The following is a 24337-nucleotide window of genomic DNA, read 5'->3' on the forward strand; positions in this document are numbered from 1 at the left end:
ACAGCCTCTGCCAATCCAAGCAGGCTTTGTATTCATTAATAGAATAAATCACTCGCTGTGATTGGCTCCGGCTCCAGCAAGAAGGAAGAATATATCTCCAGCTTCAGCAAGAATGAAGAAGGATATGGCTCCAGAAGGAAGCCTTTGGAAGGGGGGTCGTCTTATACGGTGAGTACAGGCAAAAAATAAAAAAAACTGTAAAATTAGGGGGTCGTCTTATACGCCCGGTCGCCTTATTCACCGGCAAATACGGTAGTTATAGGGTCTGAGGAGATACTTCAACACCCACTATTTGATGGGCCACAGTGCCTGTAAAGTTGCCAGTGCAGTTTTATTTTTCTTGGTGGCCCAATTTTCAGCGGATTGGATTACCTTTCATTGATGGCTAAATCTGACCTCTTTAGCCGGTCCGGGTATTTGGGGGCAGTTGGGGGTAGTAGTAGCCATTGTATAGCAGCTAGTCCAGTTGTTTTTTTGTGACTCTTGAATAATAACCTCTTCCATCCTGGCTTTTTAATAAACAAGCAGATCTTTCTACGCCTGGGACAGCCCATAAACAGTAGGGAACTTCCACTGCTGGCAAACCGACGGCCTGGGAGCTTCAGAAGTAACAGGTGCTTCCCGTCACCTGCGTGACCCGACATGCGGATTCCTATCTTCTGAACTTGCAGTATGTGTGAGGCCAGGCAGATGATGGCATCAATTTGTAGAATTTCATTCAAAAGCTTGAACGAGAAGGTATAAAAATTGCTTGTCCAACCATTGGATGGTGCCTTCATGGACTCAACTTTGTTTGCGTGCCATGACAAGGCATTGATTTCCGTTTTCATCGGTTTCGACTGATCGTGTGTACAGGGCCTAAGAGTATTACAATAGGGGAAATGTGAGAATGGGATTACAATGGTCTTGGTATAGATCAGCCTCTCTCAACCTTTTCAACACAGAGGAAACCTTGAAATAACGTTCAGGTCTCAGGGAACCCCTGCTAAAAATGACTATATCTACAACTTGCATAGGCATGCACACAATGTGTGCCTGGGCACACCCTAATCACCTCATGTGCCTCAGATGGCCCCTGCTGCCTGGTGTCTCCTCTCGCAGTGCAAATATGCAATTTTACTGGCTCCATCCTTTTCTGAATGAACACAGCGAGGGAGTGGTACTGATTACTCACTGTGTTCATTCATAACTGAAGCATAGTAAACTGTGTTTCACTGTTCAGTGCAGCTGAGGCTGCAGAGAAAGGGACTGGGGAATCTCTGTTCTCAGTCCCTTTCTTTGTCTCAAAAGTGAGATATCGAGAGTCTGATATTTCAACAAAGCTCCTAAAAAACTAAAAATTGTAAAAAAAAAAAAAAACAGTAAAACAAAAAGCCACGGACACCGACCCTTGCCCTTCTGACACCGACCCTTGCCCTTCTGACACCGACCCTTGCCCTTCTGACACCGACCCTTGCCCTTCTGACACCGACCCTTGCCCTTCTGACACCGTCCACTGCTCTACTGACTGACACAAGATATGTACACCTACACAGACACATGTGTGTTTGAGCTTTAGGGTGCACACCTATGACAACTCATGATACATTAGTGTGGTGGTCAGTGGTGAAGAATGTGCCTTACACTTGTGGACATTGGGAGGAATTGCCCCCTTACAGATAGCTAAAAAGATCATTGGTATCAGCAGGAAGATATCTGAGAGGCAGAATTTGCTCATTGCTTAACCACTTCAGCCCCAGAAGATTTGGGCTGCTCAATGACTGGGCCATTTTTTGCGAAACGGCACTGCGTCGTAACTGACAATTGCGCAGTCGTGCGACGTTGCACCCAAACAAAATGTATGTCCTTTACCCCCCCACAAATAGAGCTTTCTTTTTGTGGTATTTACACACACACACGTCCCTGTTCTGCCTCTCGCACCCGTGGTCGCAACCCACCGGTCATGAGCATCGGCACCCCTGCTGTGCAGCAGGCGTGTGCCTGCTATTCCACTTAAACGAACCGACCACAGAACCACCAGATATGAAGCATCTTTGGTCAGTGAGTGAAGGTAGATTTGGTGAAGTGTGGAGAGACACCAGCTGGTAAAAAATTAAGCACACTTGTGCGACTTGTCCTGCGACTTGGGACTGTAAAGTCGGAAGACAAGTCGTACCCCATGATTTCCAATGAATACCATTCATATCTGTGCGACTTCAAGTAGTCCCTGCACTACTTTGGTCCGACTTTGATGCGAGTTGAGGTCCAGAGAGCTCAAGTTTACACAGGCATTCCCTGAAATCGCATCAAAATAGCATGACATTCAAGTTGCGGCAGTGTGAAAGGGGCCTAAAGCGCCACTATAATTTTATTAAAGCAGTAGTAAACCCGCAGATTTTTTATTTTATTTTTTAACTTGTAAGGCAAAAGGCATAATGAGCTAGTATGCACCACATACTAGCTCATTATGAAATGCTTACCTTAGAACGAGGCATCGCATGTGGATCTCGGTCCACGCCGAGGGAGCGGACATTTTCCCTTGGCGCGTCTCCCGGGTATCGCGGTTCCGGCGCTGTGAGTGGCCAGAGCCGCAATGTCGTCACTCCCGCACATACGCGCGGGAGACTTCTTTCAGGCAAGATCGGGCGTCTGCCAGGCTTTCAGCCGAGAAACTTAGGAGTGCATGCACCTCTGAAGTCAGCGGCTCATTGCAAGAGGGATATCTCCTAAACCGTACAGGTTTAGGAGATCTTCTATTTTTTTTTTTTTGATTATAATTCTTTTTTTATTTTAAAACAAATCGGTACAACACATAAATATAAAAAAAAAATAATACATAACAGAACATTATTACAAAACAGTCGCAGTCCATCTTATTATTATACATCCCCTTTTTTACCTTGTTGTCAAAATCAAACATATATCTCCTTCTTGCGTATCTCTCCCCTTTCCCAACATCCCTGAGAGAGAGAAAGAAGAAGAAAGGGAGAGAAAAAAAATAAATAAACCAACCCACCCTACTTCCCTCTCCTCCGACCCTTCTCCATATTCCTGTGGTTTCTCATTAAATCCCACATATACCCAATCCAAGTTCCCGGGCTCCATCTATACCATTCAGCCTTATCCCCGTTAACCTTCCCCCCTGTGGTCCATATAGGACTTCCAAGGAGTCCACCTTCTTAAATATTTTTCCCTTTTATATTGTGTTGTCAGGACTAACTCTTCTAATTTCCCTAACTTTACATATCCACATCTCCGCTGTTGGTGGAACTGGTGACTTCCACCTCTTCGTTATACAGGCCTTAGCGGCATCTAATAGATGGCATATAATCATTTCCCTATAGGCTTTTTCTGGTATTTGGTTTAAATGCAGAAGATAGAATTCCGGATCTTCCGGAATCTCATAATCTGAGCAAAACTGTAAAGCTCTTTTAATCTCTGCCCAAAAACTCCTTAGCATTGGGCACTCCCAGAATATATGTAGCATCGTTCCTTTGCTTCCCTGGCATCTCCAGCATTTATCTGATACCTCTGCAAAAATTTTGCTTAACTTTTCTGGTGTCCTATACCATCTCGTGAAGATCTAAGGCCTAGTACACACAAGAGGATTTATCCGCGGATACGGTCCACCGGACCGTATCCGCGGATAAATCCTCTCGAGGATTTCCACGGATTTGGATCCGATGGAGTGTACTCACCATCGGATCGAAATCCGCGCCGAAATCCCCTCGCGATGACGTGTCGCGCCGCCGCCGCTATGATGACGCGGCGACGTGTGCGCCGCTGTCATAAAAGGAATTCCACGCATGCGTCGAATCATTACGACGCATGCGGGGGATCCCTTCGGACGGATTGATCCGGTGAGTCTGTACAGACCAGCGGATCAATCCGTTGGGATGGATTCCAGCGGATAGATTTTAAAGCATGTCTTCAAATTTTTATTCGCTGGAAATCCATCCCAGGGGATAAAAATCCGCGGAAACAGATCCGCTGGATTGTACACACCAGGGGATCTATCCGCTGGAGCCGGTCCGCGGATCAATTCCAGAGGATGGATCCTCTCGTTTGTACGGGGCCTTATAGTTTGTCTCTTGTATTCTCACACATATTGATGTTTCGTGTGTTCGCCTGTATATGCATTGTCGCTGTTCCGGACTGAAGGACTTCTGCAGTTCCCTTTCCCATTCCTGAACGCACCTCAGAGGGAAACCTCCTGATGGCACTAATAACTCATAGCTCATTGAAAGACTATGTAGTAATGTTCCTTGTTCATTACATATTTTCTCGATTTTCTTGAGTGGTCTTTCAAAGCTCTCTGGATTTGACAAAGTGTTCAGGAAGTGAACTATCTGAAGTGCATTCCAGAATTTCAAACGGAATACATTTCCTATTTCCATCAGTTCCGCTATGGTTACCCATCTTCCCATGTGGATATACCTTGCTACTTGTGTACACTCTCTTTTCCTCAACTGCCGGAATGCTCCATCTTCGTATCCCGATGGGAAGAGGGGGTTACCTATCACTGGGTATAGTGGGGAGGTCCTGGGCTCGATGCCCATCATAGGTACCGGTAGTGCTGCTGCAAAGATCCTCACCGTGTTACCCACTATTGGATTTTTATTCATTCCTTTAGGGAGTGAGGCAAACCACCACGGTGCTCTTTCTAGAGGTGTTTTAACCACTTCCCGACCGCCTCATGTACATTTACGTCAGCAGAATGGCACGGACAGGCACATGTACGTACCTGTACGTCCTCTGCTTGACGTGGGTCGGGGGTCCGATCGGGACCCCCCCCCGTACATGCGGTGGTCGGTAAGCCTCGGGGAGCGATCCGGGACGACGGCGCGGCTATTCGTTTATAGCCGCCCCGTCGCGATCGCTCCCCGGAGCTGAAGAACGGGGAGAGCCGTATGTAAACACGGCTTCCCCGTGCTTCACTATGGCGGCGCATCGATCGATCGAGTGATCCCTTTTATTAGGGAGACTCGATCGATGATGTCAGTCCTACAGCCACACCCCCCTACAGTTGTAAACACACACAAAGTGAACCCTAAATGTTACAGCGCCCCCTGTGTTTAACTCCCAAACTGCAACTGTCATTTTCACAATAAAGAATGCGATTTAAATGCATTTTTTGCTGTGAAAATTACAATGGTCCCAAAAATGTGTCAAAATTGTCCGAAGTGTCCGCCATAATGCCGCAGTCACGAAAAAAAATCGCTGATCGCCGCCATTAGTAGTAAAAAAATAAAATAAAATTAAAATGCAATAAAACTATCCCCTATTTTGTAAACGCTATAAATTTTGCGCAAACCAACCGATAAACGATTATTGCGATTTTTTTTTATACCAAAAATAGGTAGAAGAATACGTATCGGCCTAAACTGAGGGAAAAAAATGTTTTATATATGTTTTTGGGGGATATTTATTATAGCAAAAAGTAAAAAATATTGAATTTTTTTCAAAATTGTCGCTCTATTTTTGTTTATAGCGCAAAAAATAAAAACCGCAGAGGTGATCAAATACCACCAAAAGAAAGCTCTATTTGTGGGGAAAAAAGGACGCCAATTTTGTTTGGGAGCCACGTCGCACGACGCAATTGTCTGTTAAAGCGACGCAGTCCCGAACTGTAAAAACCCCTTGGGTCTTTAGGCAGCATATTGGTCCGGGGCTTAAGTGGTTAAATTGCGCCTGTTCGATTTGTACCCATTGCTTCGTATCTGAATGCCTGTTCAGATGTGTTGCGTAATAATATTTCCTTATATCTGGGACTCCCAGTCCTCCCTGCTGCTTAGTGCTCATTAGTTGTTTCCTATGTATCCGGGGGTTCTTATGTGCCCATATGAACTTAAAGATCACTCTCTGACACTGTTTAAAATACTTTGATGGAATATGTATTGGAAATGTTTGTAATAAATACAAGATTTTCGGGAGTATGTTCATCTTAATAATATTGCAGCGTCCTAGCCAGCTATGAAAACCCTGGTTCCACTTATCCAATAAGATCTTTACTTTCTGTAAGAGGGGTGGGAAGTTCAGCTCAAAGATCTTCTCCACCTTCCCTGCTAGTTGTATACCAAGGTATGTCAGAGCATTATCAGTCCATTTAAACCTAAATTTTTGTTTTAGATAGTTTATCGCTGTATGTGGGACAGGAGATATTCTTTTTACCTACAGGTAAGCTTTTTTTTTTAGGCTTACCTGTAGGTAAAAGTAAAAAATAAAAAAAAAACGCTTTAATGAAAACCATTATTTAAAAAAAATGACTTCTATCAAGAAAGTCTGTTGTGTTTCTTCAGGATTCTGATCAAAGGTTATTCCAAATATACTTTTCCCTTTCACCAGCTCACACTGATGTGTGAATTGGAGTCACGACTCCACAGATGTGTCAATTCCCTCTTAAGCCCTGAGCATTATTATAAGCCTAATAATATTATGTCAGGGAGAAAAACATTTTATTTAATTGCATCTCTCCGTTGTTCTATATATACAGTACATTAGATCCCGAAAAGTGTTTTTAAAACATAAAGTAGATTTAAAATCTAACGGAATGACATTTACATTGATAAACACTGTGTAATATAATCAATTAACAAAAGTATGGGAATTGCAATTTTTTTTTTAAAATCATACTCCCCTAGATGGCCGGAGCACCAATCCCAGCTGCAGCTGTTCCCTGCCACCTCTAAGACTGAGAACTTAGGGAACAAACACAGCTGATCGCTCAGACTTTTGTCCTCAGCCTGCAGAGAGCTGGTGACTATCACTAGTTCACTGCCCAGCCCCTCCAGTGCTCACTGGAGTGCTGGGCTGTGGACGGGGCGAACGCAGCTGGCTCAGGCTCTCATGGGCTCACTGAGAGGCTGAGCCAGCTGCCATTCTAGGCTTCTGGCTGGATCTTTTCACAGCCTGGACTGGCTCTGTGAAGTTAGCCGACGATTGATTTAATTGAAATTATTGTAAAAGATGATCGGTGTAGACGGAATATCAGATCATAGGAAAGCAGATAGATCCATACAATCGTATAAAGCAGTAGTTCTCAACCTGGGGGTCGGAACCCCCCTCGGGGGTCGAATGACGATCTGCAAGGGGTCACCAAATCCTGGGCTGTTCCAGAAGCCCGCACTGCTCTCCCATTCTTTTCGGGGCCAGCTGGGCTGTTCCTGGAGCCCGTGGCCGCTCACTCAGCCTCTTCGCAGCAGCCCATTCAGTTCACGGCATGGCTGGGAGGCAGAGACTAGAAGTCAGCTGACTGGTGAGAAATGTGAAGTGGGAGGGGCTGGAGGAGACCCTAGCTCCTGATTTCGGCATAGGTGTCACTGCTATGAGACACCACAAAGTCAGAGACACAGTGAGTAACACTAACTGTGATTATAGTTGCCATTAAAAGTCCCCACTACAGTTCTCAGGTCAGCAGATGACCTTGATCAAGAGCACTAGGGTTGTCCCGATACCGATACTAGTATCGGTATCGGGACCGATTCCGAGTATTTGCGGGAGTACTTGTACTCTATACGCAGCGCGGCGTGAAAACTACAGCTATTCAAATGAAAGCTGTAATGTTCCCCGCCCGTATTAACCAAGCGGCGGCGCGTCAGCATGTACGGTAAGGGGGACATGGCTGCATATATGGGGGGGGGGGACATGGCTGCATCTGTGGGGGGACATGGCTGCATCTGTGGGGGGACATGGCTGCATCTGTGGGGGGACATGGCTGCATCTGTGGGGGGACATGGCTGCATCTGTGGGGGGACATGGCTGCATCTGTGGGGGGACATGGCTGCATTTGTGGGGGGACATGGCTGCATTTGGGGACATTTAAAAAAAAAAAGTATCGGTACTTGTACTCGGTCCTAAAAAAGTGGTATCGGGACAACCCTAAAGAGCACCAAAGTTGGCCGATCAGAACTCCCTCCAGCATTGCCACTCATCCCATTCCCCCCAAACAAAGAGAGACTGGTACATCCTAAAATGTACCATAAGGGGTTTTAATACCGTAAGAGTGGAAGACTCGGAGCGCTAAAAGGCCGTGGGTTAGGGGCGCAAATTACTTGTCTTTCCTTTGGAGTTAACTACCCACGCAATGAAAATTATTTTACTGTTAGGAGTCCCCACAACTTGGGAATTGTTTATCAAGGGGTCACGGCACTAGTAAGGTTGAGAATCACCGGTATAAAGAATAACTCCACTTTTGTTAAAAAAAAACATGATTCTCTGTTGTTTTTACCATGCCTTTGCAAACTGATTCTGAATGGGAGGAACTGGTTCATTATTATCAGCTGGTGCACTTTGTTCTAATGAGAAAAGCTGCATTGTCTGCATCCCTTTAGAAATATTCAACCCTTGGGGAGTTTGTCACCAAAACTAAAATTCCTACTGTAGACTTCGGGGAAAATTGATGAACTAATTACAAAACTAGCAACATTTCTGAGGGCATTCTGTACACCGATAAATACACCTGTCAGGGAATGCCTATGTACGGAAATGTTGATTGTGTTACATATCGCCACGCACATTGGAGTCAGAACCGTCATTCTAGGCCAGTGGCGGCTGGTGCTCAAAATTTTTGGTTGGGCGCAAACGAAAAAAAAATAAAAAAAAAAATTGCAGCCTCACTGTGTCCATCAAATGCAGCCACTGTGCCATCAATTGTCACCACTGTGCCATGCCATCAAATGCAGCCACTGTGCCATCAATTGTCACCACTGTGCCATGCCATCAAATGCAGTCACTGTGCCATGCCATCAAACGCAGCCACTGCGGCATCAATTGTCACCACTGTGCCATGCCATCAAACGCAGCCACTGTGCCATCTATTGTCACCACTGTGCCATGCCATCAAACTCCGCCACTGTGCCATCAATTGTCACCACTGTGCCATGCCATCAAACACAGCCACGGTGCCATGCCATCAAACGCTGCCACTGTGCCATCAATTGTCACCACTGTGCCATGCCATCAAACTCCGCCACTGTGCCATCAATTGTCACCACTGTGCCATGCCATCAAACGCAGCCACTGTGCCATCAATTGTCACCACTGTGCCATGCCATCAATCGCAGTCACTGTGCCCTTTAATTGTCGCCACTGTGCATGTCACTATGCCCTTTAATTGTCGCCACTGTGCCCATTGTCACCACTGTGCCCATTGATGCCACTGTGCCCTTTGTCACCACTGTATCCATTGTCGCCTCTGTGCCCATTGTCGCCGATGTGCCCTGTAAAATACCCCCCGGCACTTACCCTTCTCCTTCCACGTTCCTCGATGTCTTCTCCCGCCCTCGATGACGCTTCAGCCAATCAGGTTACCGATATCCAGAATCGGTGAACCTGATTGGCTGAGACGCCTGTCAGTCTTATTAAAGGAACACACCTCCCGTACGTCCCGAGGATAAGCATCATCCGGGAGCCGAGGGCTGGCTCTGATAGGCACTTCCGCACAGCCAACCAGCTGCCATTATTCAGGTAGTCGGCGCTCACCGTCCGGCCATCTGAATAGTTGCGGCAGCGGCCGGAAACAATAACATAGATGAATCTATGTTATTCAGTGGCGGTGCAAGAGCCAGAGGGGGCGGCGCTCCAGAGCCCTCTATAGAGGCACCGCCAGTGTTCTAGGCTCATTTTGCAAAATTTTTAACTCTAAAAATCCCCTATAGATCATTGCTTTAAAGTACCCCCTATATCTGATGAGAAATTTAGGATACCAAAATTTGATGTCTTTTTTTATTGGCACGTGCAATTTTAAAGCTTGGCATGTTGGGTATCTATTACTTGGAGTAACCACATCTTTTATATTTTTACCATCAAATTTGGGTAATATATTGCATTTGTATGGTCTAAAATGAAATTTAGTGGATTTTTTATTAAAAAGGTGTCCGTCAAACCTTTTATGTCACGTGACATAAAAAGTTTAAACTACCACAATTTTTTCTTCTTCAGGGTGTCTGCTTTCAGAAAATGTTGTATATAATTTTTGGTGGTTTTAAAGGGTTAGTTCACCTTTACAGAAAATATGAAATAACACTGGACTCCCTCCCTACCCCCCTGGTCCCGCTGTATTTACCTCTGGAGTTGCTAAGCTGTCACCACCCCCGCAGCCAGTACAGCAATTCGGAGATTTGAAGTCCCTGCTCTAATCCATCAACCATTCTGGGATGGACCAAATGCATTCTGATTGGTCGTGGTTACAGAGACCGCACTTACCAATCAGAATCATTCTGGTCCATGCTAAAAGTGCTACATAGAGAAAATTGTGATCTGCAATTCCCAGACCACTGGACGGGCTGCGGGAATACTCACAGCTTGGCAACCCGGGAGGTAAGTACATTGTGGACCTGGGGTGGTGGGGATTGTGTTTTGTCTTTCACTTTTACATTTTTTTTCTGTAAAGGTGAAAGGTTATTTTTTAACCAAGTGTAAAAAGGCTGTGGCAGCATCAGGGTTAAAGTACGACATGGCTTGTGTAGCAGTTGTTTAGGCTACTTTCACACAGAGGCGCTTTGCAGGCACAAAACGCTATAAATAGTGCCTGCAAAGCGCCCTGTAAGAGCCTCTTTTCACACTGGAGTGGTGCGCAGGCAGGACACTCAAAGTCCTGCCAGCTGCATGTTTTGAGGCATTGTAGGAGCCCCTGCCCTCCTAAGGCACCCCTGCCCATTGATTTCAATGGGCAGCTCGGCCAAAGCGCCCCCCCTGTAGTGGTTTTAACCCTTTTTCATCCGCTAGCGGGGGTTAAAAGCGCCCCGCTGGTGGCTGAATCGTGCCGCAAAAACGATGGCAAAAATACAGCATTACGCCCCAGCGTGAAAGTAGATTTATACTTTAGTGTGTGTATTGTATATACAGTAAGGGGAAAAAAGTATTTGATCCCCTGCTGATTTTGTATGTTTGCCCACTAACAAAGAAATTATCAGTCTTTAATTTTAATGGTCGGTTTATTTTTGAGAGAATAACAACAAAAATATCCAGAAAAACGCATTTCAAAAAAGTTCTAAATTGATTTGCATTTTAATAAGTGAAATAAATATTTGACCCCCTATCATTTAGCGATATTTCTGGCTCCCAGGTGTCTTCTATACAGGCAACGAGCTGAGATTAGGAGCTCTCTCTTAGGCCCCTTTCACACAGGGCAGTGGAGGTGCGGTGGCGGTATATCGCTGCTAAAAATAGCAGCGCTATACCGTCAGGATTTGCCGCGGAATTCGGCCGCTAACGGTTCGGTATTAACCCCCGCTAGCTGCCGAAAAAGGGTTAATACCGCCCACAATGCGCCTCTGCCTAGGCGCATTGCGGGCGGTATTACCGCGGTTTCCCATTGTTTTAAATGGGAAGGAGCGGAATACAAACCGCTCCTCTCACCGCTCCAAAGATGCTGCTGACAGGAGATTTTTTTCTCTCCTGCCAGCGCATCGCCTCAGTGTGAAAGCCCTCCGGATTTCACATTGAGAGGGCTGGGGCAGGAGTTTTTCAGGCGGTATTTAGGCGCTATTTTTAGCGCTGTACCACCTGAAAAACTCCTCAGTGTGAAAGGGGCCTTAGGCTGGGTTCACACTGATACTACACGACAGTGATACGACTTTCATCCTACATTGCTCTGCGACATCAGTCCTACATTGATCCGACTTTCATGAACAGGATACTACTTTGATCCGACTTTGACAGTCTGACTTGTTCTTTGACCAATCAAAACAATCCCAGAGTGAGATAAATTCCTTTTACTGCTGCTGTAATCACATGTTGGATGTCAAAAGTCGGATGGTTAGGACAAGGCTCCTACTTTGATCCGACTTCAATGATATTCAATGGGCTTAGGTAGAATCAAAGTCGGACCAAAGTAGTACAGGGAACATTTTCAAAGTCGGACCGACTTGTGTCGGACCAGTTAAGATGGCTCTCATAGGGAAACATTGATTTTCACACGTCATGTGACATGAGCTTCCAATGTTGGCTGAGGCCGGGTTCACACTTGTCCGACAAACGCTCCGACATTGGGAGCTCATGTCGCATGACGTGTGAAAATCAATGTTTCCCTATGGGAGCCGTCTTAACTGGTCCGACACAAGTCGGTCCGACTTTGAAAATGTTCCCTGTACTACTTTGGTCCGACTTTGATTCTACCTAAGCCCATTGAATATCATTGAAGTCGGATCAAAGTCGGATCCTTGTCCTTACCATCCGACTTTTGACATCCAACATGTGATTACAGTAGCAGTAAAAGGAATTTATCTCACTCTGGGATTGTTTTGATTGGTCAAAGAACAAGTCAGACTATCACAAAGTCGGATCAAAGTAGTATCCTGTTCATGAAAGTCGGATGGATGTCGGATCAATGTAGTATCAATGTAGGACAGATGTCGAAGAGCAAAGTAGGATGAAAGTCGTACTGCTGTCGTGTAGTGTAGTGTGAACCCAGCCTAAAAGGGAGTGCTCCTAATCTCAGCTTGTTGGCTGTATAAAAGACACCTGTCCACAGAAGCAATCAATCAGATTCCAATCTCTCCACCATGGACAAGACCAAAGAGCTGTCCAAGGATGTCAGGGACAAGATTGTAGCCCTACACAAGACTGGAATGGGCTACAAGACCATCGCTGAGCAGCTTGGTGAGAGGGCGACAACAGTTGGTGCGATTATTTGCAAATGGAGGAAACGCAAAATAACTGTCAATCTCCTCGGTCTGGGGCTCCATGCAAGTTATCACCTTGTGAAGTTTCAATGATCATGAGAACGGCGAGGAATCAGCCCAGAACTACGCGGGAGAATCGTGTCAATGATCTCAATGCAGCTGGGACCAAAGCCACCAAGAAAATAATTGGTAACCCACTACGACATGAAGGACTGAAATCCTGCAGCGCCCGCAATGTCCCCCTGCTTAAGAAAGCACATGTACCGGTCCATCTGAATGATTTAGAGGAGAACTGGGTGTGTTGTGGTCAGATGAGACCAAAATTTTGCTCTTTTGTCATCAACTCACCTCGCAGTGTTTGGAGGAAGAATGCTGCCTATAACCCAAAGAACATCATCCCCACTGTCGAACATGGAGGTGGAAACATTATGCTTTGGGGGTGTTTTTCTGCTAAGGGGACAGGACAACTTCACCACATAAAAGGGGCGATGGACGGGACGATGTACCGTCAAATCTTGGGTGAGAACCTCCTTCCCTCAGCCAGGGCATTAAAAATGGGTCATGGATGGGTATTCCAGCATGACAATGACCCAAAACACACGGCCAAGGCAACAAAGGAGTGGCTCAAGAAGAAGCGCGTTAAGGTCCTGCAGTGGCCTAGCCAGTCTCCAGACCTTAATCCCATAGAATATATGTGGAGGGAGCTGAACGTTTGAGTTACCATCAGCCTCAAAACCTTAAAGGGCTGGGTTCTCCGCATCCAATTCGCAATAGCAGGAGATTTTGACCGGCTCTCTATGTAGCCGGTTCACATATCTCCGCAGCAGATCCGGTGCGTTTTGCACAAAAATGCTGTGCGTCTTTTGGTCCGTTTCAGGTCTGAATTCAGCCCAAAATTCGGGCTGAAATCGGACCTGAAACGATGAACCAGGACGCACTGGACCCCTGCTGTGAGCCGGATGTGGCAATGGTGTGAACCCAGCCTCAAGAGGGACTGCACTCTGCTCACTTAATTTGTAATAAAAACATCTTTGCCATTCTAAAGCTTCCCTCCAACCACTTTGCATGTTATTTTATATATACTGTGAGTCTGAACTTGCCAAATATGCTGCAAAAATCTCCCTCCACTGAGTCCGGCTGCAACCATTTTAACTGTGGGCAGCTAAAGCTGCTGCCTGTTCACTTCCTGGATTTACACAGAAGCACCCCCCCCCCCCCAGTTCTGGAGCTCTTTTTGGCCCTCTTATGACTCATCCTACTTCCCTTCCTGGCAAACTCTCAGGAGAGTGAGATAGAGAGCTGTGCATGATGTCATAAGCCTAGGCTTTTTACCAGACAAAAGACAGGAAGTGGGTTGTATAAGATATTTACTGCCAGAATTTTTTTTATTTTTACTATCCAAAGTTAACCACTTAACGCCCGCCGCACGCCTATTTACGTCTACAGAATGGCACGTACAGGCAGATGGGCGTATATATACGTCCCTGCCTTCTAGCGGGTCGGGGGTCCGATCGGGACCCCCCCCCCGCTGCGTGCGGCGGGCAGCTTACCTCGGGGAGCGATCCGGGATGACGGCGCTGCTATTCGTTTATAGCCGCCCTGTCGCGATCGCTCGCCGGAGTTGAAGAACGTGCTTCACTGTGGCGGCTGCATCGATCGAGTGATCCCTTTTTTAGGGAGACTCGATCGATGACGTCAGTCCTACAGCCACACCCCCTACAGTTGTAAACACACACTAGGTGAACCCTAACTCCTACAGCCCCCCCTGTGGTTAACTCCCAAACTGCAACTGTCATTTTCACAATAAACAATGCAATTTAAATGCATTTTTTGCTGTAAAAATTACAATGGTCCCAAAAATGTGTCAAAATTGTCCGAAGAGTCCGCCATAATGTCGCAGTCACGAAAAAAACCGCTGATCGCCGCCATTAGTAGTACAAAAAAATAATGAATAAAAATGCAATAAAACTATCCCCAATTTTGTAAACGCTATAAATTTTGCACAAACCAATCGATAAACACTTATTGCGATTTTTTTTTTTCCAAAAATAGGTAGAAGAATACGTATCGGCCTAAACTGAGGGAAATTTTTTTATATATATGTTTTTGGGGGATATTTATTATAGCAAAAAGTAAAAAATATTGATTTTTTTTTAAAAATTGTTGCGCTATTTTTGTTTATAGCGCAAAAAATAAAAACTGCAAAGGTGATCATATACCACCAAAAGAAAGCTCTATTTGTGGGGAAAAAAGGACGCCAATTTTGTTTGGGAGCCACGTCGCACGACCGCAATTGTCTGTTAAAGCGACGCAGTGCCGAATCGCAAAACCTGGCCTGGGCATTTAGCAACAAAATGGTCCGGGGCTTAAGTGGTTAAAACAACAATCAAAGCTACAGGTAAGCCTATAATAAGGCTTACCTGTAGCTACCCAGGATATCTCCTAAACCTGTACGGTTTAGGAGATGACGTCACTCCCGCACATGACATCAGCACATGCAGGGGACATCTCCTAAACCTGTACTGTTTAGGAGATATCCCCTGTCTCCTGCATGTACTGATGTCATATGCGGGAGTGACGTCATGGTGGCTCTGGCCAATCACAGCGCTGGAGCCACAATACGCGGAAGTTAACCCCTGGGAGAGATGTCACCGCTGGAGAGGGGGGGACCTTTTTGTCTTGCAGGGTTTTTATTTTTTACAGCTACAACGGTTCACGGGATCTTGTCGACCTACCTTAGTATGAAGGCAGCTGGTCGGCAAGTGGTTAAAATAAACCTACCGTTAAAATTATAGACTGATCATTTCTTTGTCAGTGGGCAAATGTACAAAATCAGCAGGGGATCAAATACCCTTTTCCTTCCCTGTGTGTGTGTGTGTGTGTCTAATATATAGAGGGAGATATATACACAGTAAAACCTTGGCTTGTGAGCAAAATTCATTCCGGAAGCACGCTTGTAATCCAAAGCACTTGTATATCAAAGCAAATGTTCCCATAAGAAATAATGGAAACTCAAATGATTCCTTCCACAACCATTTATTTATAAGTCCTTCAGTTTATAGTCCATATAAAAAGATTATAGCAATGTGATAGGTTATGCAACCATAAAATGTCCATCCACAAATGGAATCCTCCACAAGGGGATTAGAAGCAAAACCAGCAGGAGCTACAGAGTATAAAAGAGAAGAGAGGCGCCTCTAAGTGTAGCAATATGGTTACATTTAATAAAGGTACAACATTTAGCAACTCGCATGGTTGATGATTAAAAGAGGCACATCTAAGTATGCAGGGATCCGGGGTAAATCGATCCACATAGACCGTCCTCCTCTCCGCCGGTGTCCTGCCGAAAATGTTCCCCGGCAGGTTTGGACCCCCCCTGTATGGCACAGGGACGGCGCTTGTGCAGTACAAACCTCAACCGAGCCTACCAAGCCTCCGATAATAGCCGAACATGTACAGCTGAGTGTCAGCTCTACACGGCGCAATGCGCAAATATGTCGCACGCTCCCAATGCTTGTGCTACTCTGCAAGGCACGCTCCCGATGCTAGTGCTACTCTGCAAGGGGCCGGGGTGATTTTAACAATAAAGTTCACGTGTTAGTGGGGCGGTTGATGGGCGGGTTTTGCAATGGCAATGTTGATGGGCGGATTTGCACATTTAACGCAGATGGCCAACGCGCCCCACTAACACGTGTACTTTATTGTTAATATCACCACCGCCCCTTGCAGAGTAGCACTAGCATCGGGAGTGTGTGAAAATATGCCACAGTCATTGCGCATGCGCCGTGTAGTGTTTGGCTATTTTCAGAGACTAGGCGCCATGCCTGCGCAGTACAAGAGGGTCCTTATCCGCCGGGCGGAACTTTATTCAGCAGAACACTGGCTCTCGCCGCTGTCGGTCTGCAATTGTGATCGGGAAGACTACCCAGCAGTAGAGCGATCTGAAAGCGAGGCTTGAACCGATTTGTGGAAGGGACGACATCAATGGTGGTGCGGAGGATGGTCTTTGTGGACAGCTTTACCCCAGATGCCGACATACTTTTTTAATCATACGTACATTTAATCGTCGACCATGTGAGTTTCTAAATCTTGTGCCTTCATTAAATGTAACCTATATTGCTACACTTAGAAGCGCTTCTCTTCTATTTTATACTTGTTCTATGTTGTAATGCTACTCTTATATCAAGACATTGCTTGTATATCAAGTCAAAATTTATTAAAACAATGCAAAACGCTCTCAAACCAAGGTTTTACACTGTGTGTGTGTGTGTGTGTGTGTGTGTGTGTGTATATGTGTATAATATTACACACTATCGATATTTATAATTATTGTTAATAAAAAATATATATATTATAATAAATAAAAAATATAAATAAAACAATTTTTTTTTATTAACAATAATAAATATCGATAGTGTGTATTAATATAATACACATTATCGATATTTATTATTATTGTTAATAAAAAAAAATGTGTATTTAATTATATTTTTATTAACAATAATAATAAATATCGATTTGTGTGTGTGTGTATATATGTGTGTGTGTGCGCAAAAAAAAATGTGTATTTATTTATATTTTTATTAACCATAATAAATATTGATTGTCTGTGTGTATATGTGTGTGTGTGTGTGTGTGTGTGTGTGTGTGTGTATATATATATATACCACACATATACACACACACACATACACATATATACAGACAATTGATATTTATTATTATTATTAATAAAAATTATATAAATAAATAAAAAAAATGTTTTTTTTTATTAACAATAATAATAAATATCGATTGTCTGTATATATGTGTGGTGTGTGTATGAGAGAGAGAGAGATTATACACACATATACATATACCACACATATATGCACACACACACACATATATACAGACAATCGATATTTATTATTATTGTTAATAAAAAATATATAAATAAATTAAAAATTTTTTTTTTTATTAACAATAATAATAAATATCGATAATGTGTATTATATAAATACACACTATCGATATTTATTATTGTTAATAAAAAAAAATGTTTTATTATTTTTTATTTATTATAATATATATATTTGTTATTAACAATAATAATATATATATATGTGTATGTGTGGTATGTATATGTGTACATATATATGTGTGTGTGTGTGTGTATATATCTATCGATATTTATTATTAATAAAATATATCTATTTTATATACTGTGTACATACAAAGTATATTCATTAAAAAAATATATTTTTTTGTTTTTACAGGAGTAAATTTATTGATTATAATTTTCAACAAAAATGGAATTGCCCTTTAAATGTGTCTTGTATAGACCGATCGTTGTGATTTTTCAGATTTTTTTAATTTATTTTTTCCTGAGTAGCATGTTGTTTGATAATACGATGATATAAAAAAATGAATTGTTCTGTGTATGGCTGCCATTACTGCTGTGATTGAAATTTTGCAGCGTACAGTAAAATGATGCCACAAAAGGAGCCTCTAGAAATTCTTGCCAGTAATGTGTATGGTGGGGAAGTGGGCAGATGTTTTTTTTTTTAGGCCACAAACCCTTTTCCTGTATCCGGCAACAAAGCCGAGCAGCCAGTGTAACCAGTCCCTGTGCCTGACCATCTGCTTGTGACAGGTTTAGCATGTAACTGGCCAGCTTGAAGAATGACTATTGTATTAGGTATGTTAATTGTAATCCCTGAAGAGGGGAATGGCTGGGACAATCCTGTGCAATGTCCGGGGCGTATTTCTCTCTAGACACTTCCCCACAGGGATGCAACTCTACCTAGAGGTGTTTAATGGATACGTTCATGTTATGTGGGTTAAAGTGTGAAATCGCTGCTATTACCATTAAGCGTGCATTTGTCGCACCCCTTCTGTAGACAGTGCAGTAGATTGCTCTGCTGATGTCGATACTAAGCCTGTAACTTCCTTGTAGAAGCCGGTGTGACAGTGGGAGGAGAGACTGCAGGCGAGCAGACTGAAATGGGGAATGTTCAGAAAAAGTTTCCTAAGAGAGCCTTTGAAAAGAAGGAGGAGGCCGATCAGACCCCCAAGCACAACAAGGCTAGCAATCAGAATGGAGTGAAGAACGACAGCGGCAATCTACAGGCGAAGGATCCGCCTGAAGGCAAGACGAAGCCTGGACATGGCAGCACACAAGCCCCTACCACCGAGGTCACATCCCGGACTGGCAGCCAGGGAGACAAGCTGTCATCGGAGCTCCTTTCCCCATCCGCAAGGCTGAAAGCCCAAGGCAACCAGCTCTTTAAGAATGGCCAGTTTGGGGAGGCCGCCGTCAAATACTCCGAGGCCATTGAAAATCTCAAGAACACAGGTCAGTTTTTTTATCTGCATGCCGGTATTTCCAATGACAGGCTTTGAATTTGATAGCGACCGGCCATGCAGCGGTTATCAAAGCAGGTCAGAAATCCGCCGATTTGTTTTTTTATAAGCCGAGTGTGTTTAATTGTCAGTTTTAGTGCTGTGGTTGCATAGTATTAGTGCTTATCAGAGGGCTGCGCTGCCTGGTTTGTGGATACTGCAGTGGCGGCGGCAGATTGTGCTGCAGTGCTGCCTTTCGGCTTGTCTAGATACTAATGCATCTCTCTAATACTCCAGGAGCTGAGGACGCCGAGGAGCTGGGAATCCTGTACTCTAACAGAGCCGCCTGTCAGCTCAAGGATGGGAACAGCTTACAGTGCATTGAAGACTGCAACAAGTAAGTCACAGATGACATCTGCATTCAAAATGGTGTAAAAGTGCTATTGTAACCCAAAAGCAAACATTTATTATATTGCAATCTACCAGTTCTTAGATGTGTTGGCTGCATTAAAGGGGTTCGAAAGCCTGAAGGTTTTCTACCTTAATGCATTCTATGCATTAAAGCGGAGGTCCACATAAAAATGGAACCTCCGCTGTCCTGATTCCCCCCCCCCCCCCCTCCGGTGTCACATTTGGTACCTTTCAGGGGGGAGCAGATACCTGAGACAGGTATCTGCACCCACTTCCGGGCATAGACCCCCACATTATCTGCGGGAGTGTACGCCACGTCCGGCGCCCCCCCCCCCCCCCCCCGCTATCTTCTGGGAGACACACCAGAACCAGAATACAGCATGGACCAGTGGCATTGCACAGCACGAGTCGCAAGGCTTCACTTCCTGATTCCCTTACCAAAGATGGCGGCTGCAACATCCGAGGACCGAGGGACGGGTCGTCCTCGGGTGCCGACATCGCGGGCTCCCTGGACAGGAAAGGCCTCTTTCACACGGAGCGGATCCATAATTGATCCGATCCGTGTGTGTCCGTCGGCTCAACGGTCAGGGCCGACGGAGACCGCCCTGTCTTTCCTCCGCTCCCCCCTATGGGGAATCGGATGAATACGGACCGTGTGTCCGTATTCATCCGATCCGTTCCGCCGGACGGAAGAAAAATAGGGTTTTCTTCCGTCCGCAAAAGCGTAACTTTACGGACGCGGATGGTTGCGGACATTAGCGGATGCATCATCCGCTAACGTCTGCAATCCCATAGGGATCCATTACAAGTCCGTAAACGGACTTGTAATAAACGGACCGTTTGTCCGTACGTCTGAAAGGGGCCTAAGTGTCCTTATTTAAAAGTCAGCAGCTGCAGTATTTGTAGCTGCTGATTTAAAAAAAATAATAATTTGGCGAACCTCCGGTTTAAGGTAAAAAAAAAAACTTCTGTGCTGCCCGATTTTTTGGCCCCCTATTCTTACCAGAGCCGACCAGATCCAGCGATCTGTCTCCCTTCTCACTGGGCAGATTGATAGCCATTGGCTCCCATTTGCTGTCAATCAAATGCTGTGACAGGGGGCGGGGTTCGAACCGTTCGGTCTTTGTCAATAGACGCAGACAGGATGGCTCAGGAGCGAGCCTGCATGGGTGCCCCATGGAAAGCCGCCTCCTCACCGAAGCGGAGGAGCCTGGAGTGCCGATGGGGGACCCCAGATGAAGAGAATTGGGGCTGCTCTGTGCAAAACCACACAGAGTAAGTAAGGATAACATGTTTTTTATTTAAAATGTTTTTTAAATTAAGGTATATTGAAGGTATATTGTCATTTAATTTTCTTTTTTAGACCCCCCCCCCCCCCCAAATATCTCAACACAACCACAAGGCTGACCCCCCACCCCTTCATCCCCTGCAGCAATGCCGGCAGCACTCATATGTCTATTTCCCAAAGACAACCTCTGGATATAATGCTGAGCATGTGCACTCAACTTCTTTGGTGGACCATGGCGAGGCCTGTTCTGAGTGGAACCTGTCCTATTAAACCGCTGTATGTTTCAGGGTCTTGGCAATCTTCTAATAGCCTAGGCCATCTTTATTTAGACCCCTTTCACACTGAAGCGTTTTTACATCGTTTTAGCGTTTAAAAATATCGCTATTAAAACGCTCATAACATGCTCTCCATGCATCTCAATGGACCCTTTCACACTGAGTCCTGCAAGCAGCATCTTTGGAGCAGCTTTTGGGCGCTGAAAAAAACGCTCCAAAAACGCCCCTCTCCATTGAAATGAATTGGAAGCGCTGTAAAAACGCCTTTCCATTGCTGTCTATGAGATGGTTCACGCCGAAACGCCGTACGCCTGCCGCCTGAAAACAAGTCCCGGACCCTTTTTTTTCAGGCGGCATTGGCGTTCGGCCATAGACAGCAATGGAAATGATTTGTAAAAAAAAAAAAAAAAGTTAAACGAATCGCGGCAAAATACGCCGCGTACGCAGCGTTACTTGTCGCCTAGGTGTGAATGCAGCCTTATCACTGAGGCCCCTTTCACACTGGAGCGGGAGCCGCGGTGGAGGTATAGCGCCGACAAAAATAGCGGCGCTATACCGTCGTAATTGCCGCGGGATTCGTCCGCTAGTGGTGCGGTATCAACCCCCGCTAGCGGCCGATAAAGGGTCAATACCGCCTGCAATTCGCCTCTGCAGAGGTGCATTGCGGGCGGTATTACCGCGGTTTCCCATTGTTTTAAATGGAAAGGAGCGGCATACATACCGCTCCTCTCACCGCTCCAAAGATGCTGCTTGCAGGAGATTTTTTTTCTCTCCCTTTTTAGGCGGTATAGCAGCGCTATTTTTAGTGCTGTACTCCCTGAAAAACTCCTCAGTGTGAAAGCGCCCTAAAACGTTAGGGTCTTAGCGGTGCTTTACCAGCACATTGAGATTGCAGATGAGGCTACGCTCAAAAAACGCTTGAATAATGCTCGAAAAACACCCCAGTGTGAAAGGGGCCTTAGAGCAACAATTTTTTTTCAGATCCTCAGTTCTTTGCCATGAGGTGCCATGTTGAACTTCCAGTGACCAGTATGAGAGAGTGAGAGCAATAACACCAAATTTAACACACCTGCTCCCCATTCATACCTGAGATCTTCCAACACTAATGGGTCACATGACATCGGGGAGGGAAAATGGCTAATTTGGACATTTTCACTTAGGGGTGTACTACCTTTTGTCGCCAGCGGTTTAGACATTAATGGCTGTGTGTTGAGTTATTTTGAGGGACAGCAAATTGATACTGCTATACAAGCTGTACACTCACTACATTACATTGTAGCAAAGCGTAATTTCTTCAGTGTTAACACATAAAAAGATGTAATAAAATATTTACAAAAATATGAGGACTGCCAATGCTGCTGTCTAAAGGTGTCTCTGTTGCTCCTTCATCCAGAGTGGAGGGCTCTAATGCAGAAGATGTGTTACTGGCCATATCACCAGGTGAAAATATAGGTGCCAAAAAAAAAAAGATGCAGGCACCACATCTAATGATTGGTAAGCTGCAATATGTTACGTTTTTGGTTTTGGATTTAATACCACTTTAAAGAACTTCAATAATCTCGACTGGAGACATCAGGTCTAGGCGAGTGTATTGGTGTTATTTGCCCTGCAGGCCTTCCATTCATAGATGTGGCTGCTGTGTGTCCTCACAGTAACTGCTGGGTCCATAGACATCTACAAGAATTTCTTTGGCACCCATAGACATTGCAAAGAGGCAGGCAGAGGCTGAATCTGACAGCTTAAAGTGGTTGTATGCCCGCAAACATAGAAAATTAAAAACCTGGAAGGCAAAGGCATAATGAGCTAGTATGCACCGCATACTAGCTCATTATGAAATAGTTACCTTGGAATGAAGCGCCGGCATTGCCTTCCGGTCACCCACTGAGGAAGCTGACATGTTTCTTCCGGGTTTGCGGTTCTGGCCACTCACAGGGCGCGAAAGTCCTTTTTCCGGCAGCATACGCCGGATCTTCAGTGGGCATGCGTCAGTGACGTCAGCGGCTGCATGCAAAGATAATATCTCCTAAACTGTACAGGTTTAGGAGATATTAATTTTACCTACAGGGAAGTCTTATAGGCTTACCTGTAAGTAAAAATGTGAAAGCGGGTTATACAGCTGCTTTAGGCCCCTTTCACACTTATACGACTTGCCCCACGATTTGGGACTGAAAAGTTGAATGACAAGTCGTTCCCCATGATTTCCAATGCCAACCATTTATATTAGTACGACGTCAAGTCGTTCCGACTTCAAAGTACTGTATTTATCTGCCTATAGCGCGCACCGGCGTATAGTGCGCACCCATACTCTAGAAGGGAAATTCCTGGGAAAAAAATGAATTACTTAGTTTGTCGGTGTCTTGCCTGGCGTCCATCGGCGGCCTTGTCCGGTCCGGCGTCCGTCTGCGGCCTCGGTGGTGTCCTCCCCGCTTCTCCCGCGCTTTCTCTGAGCTCTCCCACACTGTCTCTGAGCGCCGCCGCCGACATATACCGAGCGCAGTACACTCGGCTATGCTCGGCAACGCTCGGCTCCTCTCGCATAAAGGCTAGGAGGCGGCACAGGGTGTGACCGCGAGCGGAGCCGAGCATAGCCGAGTGTACTGCGCTCGGTATATGTCGGCGGCGGCGCTCAGAGACAGCGGATCGGCGTATACTGCGCACCCACGATATTCCCCTGATTTTAAGGGGGAAAAAGTGTGCGTTATACGCCGATAAATACGGTAGTCCCTGCACTACTTTGGTCTGATTTTGATGCCACTTACACAGGCATTCCTTGAAATCGCGGCCGCAAATTGTGGTAAAATCACTTAACTTTGAAGTTGCACAAGTGTGAGAGGGGCCTTCATTTTACTGCTCCAGCCTGATTTCCCATATAGGGATCGGTGGATTATTCTTGGGTAGATCTTGGCAAGATACGTCACCAGGACCTTCATAAACCTCTGAATTCTCTGCCCCATAGTTTACACCTTTTAGGGGTCTTGCTGTTCCTGCTGCTAAATGTTTTACAATAGAGAGTGCAGCAGGAAGAGCTATACTGCATTATTGGAGGCAGAGCTGGAAAATCCCTGCAGGGACCTCCCAAAGAAGACAGCTTGGGGTTTGTAGATTCTACGTTTCCATCTATAGCTGGCATATCAGTTTTTTGTGGATCAACCTGTTTTCAGAGTCACAGAGCTGCATGTGTAGTCACAGCAAAGCCTTTAGATGTTATGTGATCAGGGAGGTCAAAGGTCAGGCCTGACAGTAGAACAGGAATTCTTTGAACGCAGTCACATTACAGTCTGCTGACATGTGGACAGATCTGTAGTCTTATATAAAGCTCCAGCCCCAAATAACACACAGTAGCCTTTAATGCGATTTTTGGGCACATTTTAGATTGACAGTAGAAATAAGATATAGGCAAACGCCTTAAAGCCATAAATCATGCCACAGTCCATTTT

General features: G+C 45.2%; 1 protein-coding gene across 1 annotated transcript in view; it reads left to right on the plus strand.

Annotated features, from left to right (window-relative positions):
- The window catches only part of SPAG1 (sperm associated antigen 1), a 148216-nt gene that overhangs the window by 47848 nt on the left and 76031 nt on the right, over positions 1-24337 (plus strand). The window contains exons 11-12 of the mRNA XM_040354781.1: positions 18541-18939; positions 19224-19323. Of these exons, the coding sequence (XP_040210715.1) occupies positions 18541-18939; positions 19224-19323 (499 nt within the window). The remainder of the gene's footprint in view (positions 1-18540; positions 18940-19223; positions 19324-24337) is intronic.

The sequence above is a fragment of the Rana temporaria genome, chromosome 5 (assembly GCF_905171775.1).
Source record: "Rana temporaria chromosome 5, aRanTem1.1, whole genome shotgun sequence".
In the NCBI taxonomy this organism is placed as follows: domain Eukaryota; kingdom Metazoa; phylum Chordata; class Amphibia; order Anura; family Ranidae; genus Rana; species Rana temporaria.